The following is a 4,285-nucleotide window of genomic DNA, read 5'->3' as shown; positions in this document are numbered from 1 at the left end:
ATCTGGATTTGTAATACAAGCAGTGCCATTGAAGCAAAAAGTCTGTGTACAAACTATTTTTGTACCAGGCACGAGTGATACATACAAATATAAAGTTAATGTCAATAACCATTGGAGGCAGTGTATCATAATACAGCGCCCGAGAGCGCTACCCTGCTGAGCTCCGCCTACCTCATGGCCCCGCCCTGTTGAATAAAAAGGGGCGTGCCATGTTTCACGGTGGTTTGTTTAAAAGCTGCTGGAGGTGATGATCCGTTGACTGAAGTGTGTGGAGACTATTTGTGTGGTTTATACGTTATCTGTTTGAACAACATGAACAACCTGGACTTTTACGATGTAAGTTGATTTAGGACAAATGTAAATCGCAATGTAGTCTGATGAATAAGGCTTAGTCTGTTTTAAGTTGATCATATCTTGGAACCTGCACTTTGGGTGTCACGTTTTACCATTTAGGTTTTGCATGTTGTTTTAAAATATATTAGAAGTTTTTAAAAACAAGTAAAGTTTTATTGTTTTTACATGTATTTGTAATTTACTATGTTTGATGTCACTTTGTGATTTTTAACATATCACTTATAAGAAATTAATCAATTTACTGTTATTTTCTGCAGCACATCATTTTAGATAACAGCTCAGACTCTGGATCTGGAGACTTTGACTTTGACGAATTCTGTGACCTTAAAGTCAGTAATGACTTCCAGAAGATCTTTCTTCCTATTGTATATGGGATTATATTTGTCCTGGGAATCATTGGCAATGGACTTGTTGTGCTTGTGATGGGCTTCCAAAAGAAGACAAAGAACATGACAGACAAATACAGGTTGCATCTCTCCATCGCCGACCTCCTGTTTGTCCTCATGTTACCCTTTTGGGCTGTGGATGCGGCTAGCGGATGGCTTTTTGGGGAATTCCTGTGCGTCACTGTCAATATGATCTACACTCTGAACCTGTACAGCAGCGTGCTGATTCTGGCTTTCATCAGCCTGGATAGGTACCTGGCAGTTGTCCGTGCCACAAACAGCCAGCAGTTTAGGAGGTTGCTCGCAGAAAAGGTGATCTACCTTGGAGTTTGGCTCCCAGCGACCCTACTCACCATCCCTGATCTGGTGTTCGCCAAAGTCCACAATACAGGCATAAATACGATCTGCGAGCTCACCTACCCACAGCAAGCAAACATAGTGTGGAAAGCCGTTTTCCGTTTCCAGCACATCATCGTTGGCTTTTTGCTGCCTGGTCTGATCATTCTGACCTGTTACTGCATCATCATCTCAAAACTGTCCAAGAACTCCAAAGGTCAGGTCCTGAAGAGGAAGGCGCTGAAAACAACTGTCATCCTCATCCTCTGCTTTTTCATCTGCTGGTTGCCTTACTGTGCCGGCATCCTGGTGGACGCTCTGGTGATGTTGAATGTCATATCTCACAGCTGTTTCCTGGAGCAGGGTCTGGAGAAATGGATCTTCTTTACTGAGGCGCTTGCGTATTTCCACTGCTGTCTCAACCCCATCCTTTATGCTTTCCTGGGAGTCAGATTCAGTAAATCTGCCCGTAAGGCTCTGAGCATCAGCAGTAGATCAAGTCACAAGATGCTGACCAAGAAAAGAGGTCCTATATCATCAGTATCTACTGAGTCGGAGTCATCTAGTGTCCTGTCCAGTTAATGGACGCTTTGTACATAAAACTTTCCTACGTGGATGATTAAGCTTTCAATTTTTTTTTTTAAAGGACTTTACTACACTTTTTGTATATTGTAAACTTGTTGTGTTGATGAACATTTTTTAACACTTTTTATTCAACTACTATAATATATATATATTTTAAATGTATTTACGTTTTTCCTTTTTTTTTTTTTTTTTTTTTTTTTTTTTTTTTAGTACCTAAAGGCAGAGCCTTGACAAAGTCTGTTTACTTGCAGAAGTTATCAGGAAATGTTAGCAAACTGTTGCATAGTCTTTTGTCTGATTCTGAACGTGTAGTGTAAATTATTTGTACATAGTTCATTGTTTGTCATTTGTTTTTTGTTTGTGTGTGTGTGCGTGCGCGCATTTAGCGTTTCCTATTTCCCCATAAGTTTTTTTATATTTATTGAAATGGTAGCTCACACTGTAAAAAAATAAGTGTAAAAAGGGGTTGTAATTTAATCATGTCACAATTGTCACATTTTTACTTCCATTTCATAATAAAACCTAAAAATCACCAATTTTAATGAGGTCTGACAGTGTCATTACTTCTCTCCAGTGGCCATACTCTCACTCACACACACATATACACACCCCTCCACCCAAATCTGTCAGTGGGGGTGGGGCAGAGCTGAAGTGGAGTGAAGGTCTGTCAAGTTACCAAAACAAAAGCTCCACCTGATCTCCCACTGAACAGAATGGCTGGGAGAGGGTCTGTAATTTTAAGAACATCTGTGTTCTTTAGCGGTTTAAGCAACTGCTGATACAAGACACCTATCAACCTACAAAGGGACAGAATTGGCCGTCCATTGGGATTTTTGTCGTTGTATCAGATAACAAGCCAAAGAAGTTAATAAGGAAGTTTTTAAGATGTCAAGTTTGAAATAATAAAATCTACAGAATAGAATACAAATGTAATGTCTTATACTGGTATAGGAGAAAAACATTTAAATGAGTATTGACAAAACCCTAATTATTCTCATCAATGCAATACAGTCATTTCTTAAATCAGAAAAAAAAACACTAACTTAGATTTAAAATACCATAGATTAAAATCAATATAACAAAAATTGCAACGATGAATCGGTAATTTACATTTTTAATTGTGTGTGTGTATATATATATATATATATATGACAAATATTCTTTATTTTACTGTTGATACTGTAAGACTTGCACTTTTTGACCTCTGTTTGCAATGCAAAGATTTCAGTCATCAAGTTGTGGTCTATTGCTTGATGAATAATCACCATGTAACAGAAGCAAGTCAGCAGTCCTGAAGAAACCACAGTGGCAGAACCTAGATATTCACAAGGTTTATATTGTAATGGCTTAACTCATGTTTAACACAATGGGCTAAAATTACCATTTCTAAAGAGGCCAATGAGGTGTGAAGTACTCTGCATCAGAATTTAAGGTTTATGGTTATTTTTCAGTGTCTGCTCTCACAGTAAGAAGCCAGTAAAAATAGAGCATTCGGTGCTGCATTTTGTTCATTTGGAAATGTTCTGGAGTGGTTCTGTCATTAGCATAAGAGCTGTTCTCAAAAGCCACGCCACACCATTAACACTCCATTGAGCTCAGCTGGACCATCTCTCCCATCTCTAAACTGCCATTTGAAAAGAGACGAACCAAAAGGGAGCTTCTGGAAATCTGCTGGGAAAACCCTTTATTATTAAATCCCGGATCTTAGACAAACCTTATCCATGCACATCACAGGTCAAAAACAGATGTTAAGTTCATCCAAACACTCAAATCACAGCTATTTGATAGTTCATGCCTTTAATAATTGATGTCTTAAAGAAAATAATTATGTCAGAACAAAAGAACACAAAGTATGATAGCCTACTATATTTAGAAAGTAATGAATTTAAGACAGCTGCTTCTCAAAAATGGCCAGAAATGTGATTGACCTATTTATTTAGATGTATAAATAAAACTATAAAGGGAGCTTTATTACACAGAAGGTTTATCAGACTGTATTTCCTACTCTTGTCATTAGTTTATTATTACGTTTACATTGTTTTGGCTGAAGAATCAGGAAGGCAGTTTCCTGTATCAGGACCTCCTGTGACCAATAGCTCTTGAAAGACTTTATAGCCCTATAACACAACTGAACAGAACAAACAGAAATGGTGGTCTGGAACTCAAGAGCAAGAGTGTTCTAAGGTTATTTATTGCCTCATTAATTATCCAGTGACCCTGGCTAGGCTATATGAAGCAATCCTACTGAGAAAAAATATAAACATGTACTATATACAGTATGTAAGTAATATATAATATATATTATATGTTTAAGTGTTCCACAGTAGGTCTATGTTTCTCAGAAATTAATATTCATTGGGTTACAGAAGTGTTTTAGCAGCCCTGAACCACAGATGAAGAACATATTCAAAGGGTTTACATGATTTTAACTCATGTTTAACACATTCATTTTCTTGGATGACAGTAGGGTTGCACTGTTAATATATAATGTTTTATTTCACTTAATACTTTTACTGTTTTATTTACACGAGCTGAGCAGCTTGAATGAATAAACCAGTACCTAGGAACCTTTTATTCCCGTGGAGACGTGTTCTACACGGACTCGCGAGGAGGCTGTGAATGTG

The 4,285-nt window shown here is 37.5% G+C and overlaps 1 protein-coding gene across 1 annotated transcript; it reads left to right on the top strand.

Moving 5' to 3' along the window:
• Positions 1-222: 222 nt before the first annotated feature.
• On the top strand, positions 223-2,203 carry cxcr4b (chemokine (C-X-C motif), receptor 4b). Its single transcript, XM_059499830.1, has 2 exons — positions 223-336; positions 612-2,203. The coding sequence occupies exons 1-2, from the start codon at positions 313-315 to the stop codon at positions 1,656-1,658; spliced, it is 1,071 nt and encodes a 356-aa protein (XP_059355813.1). The 5' UTR covers positions 223-312; the 3' UTR covers positions 1,659-2,203.
• Positions 2,204-4,285: the final 2,082 nt, after the last annotated feature.

This window comes from Carassius carassius, chromosome 19 (assembly GCF_963082965.1).
Source record: "Carassius carassius chromosome 19, fCarCar2.1, whole genome shotgun sequence".
Classification (NCBI taxonomy): domain Eukaryota; kingdom Metazoa; phylum Chordata; class Actinopteri; order Cypriniformes; family Cyprinidae; genus Carassius; species Carassius carassius.
The sequence above is the reverse complement of the archived record's forward strand: the minus strand, read 5'-3'. Positions and strand labels throughout refer to the sequence as shown.

Excerpts from the sequence above, each read along its gene's own strand:
- cxcr4b (XM_059499830.1), top strand. The coding sequence starts at position 313 with ATGAACAACCTGGACTTTTACGAT. Across the intron at positions 337-611 it reads ACAACCTGGACTTTTACGAT|CACATCATTTTAGATAACAG; the intron begins GTAAGTTGATTT and ends TATTTTCTGCAG.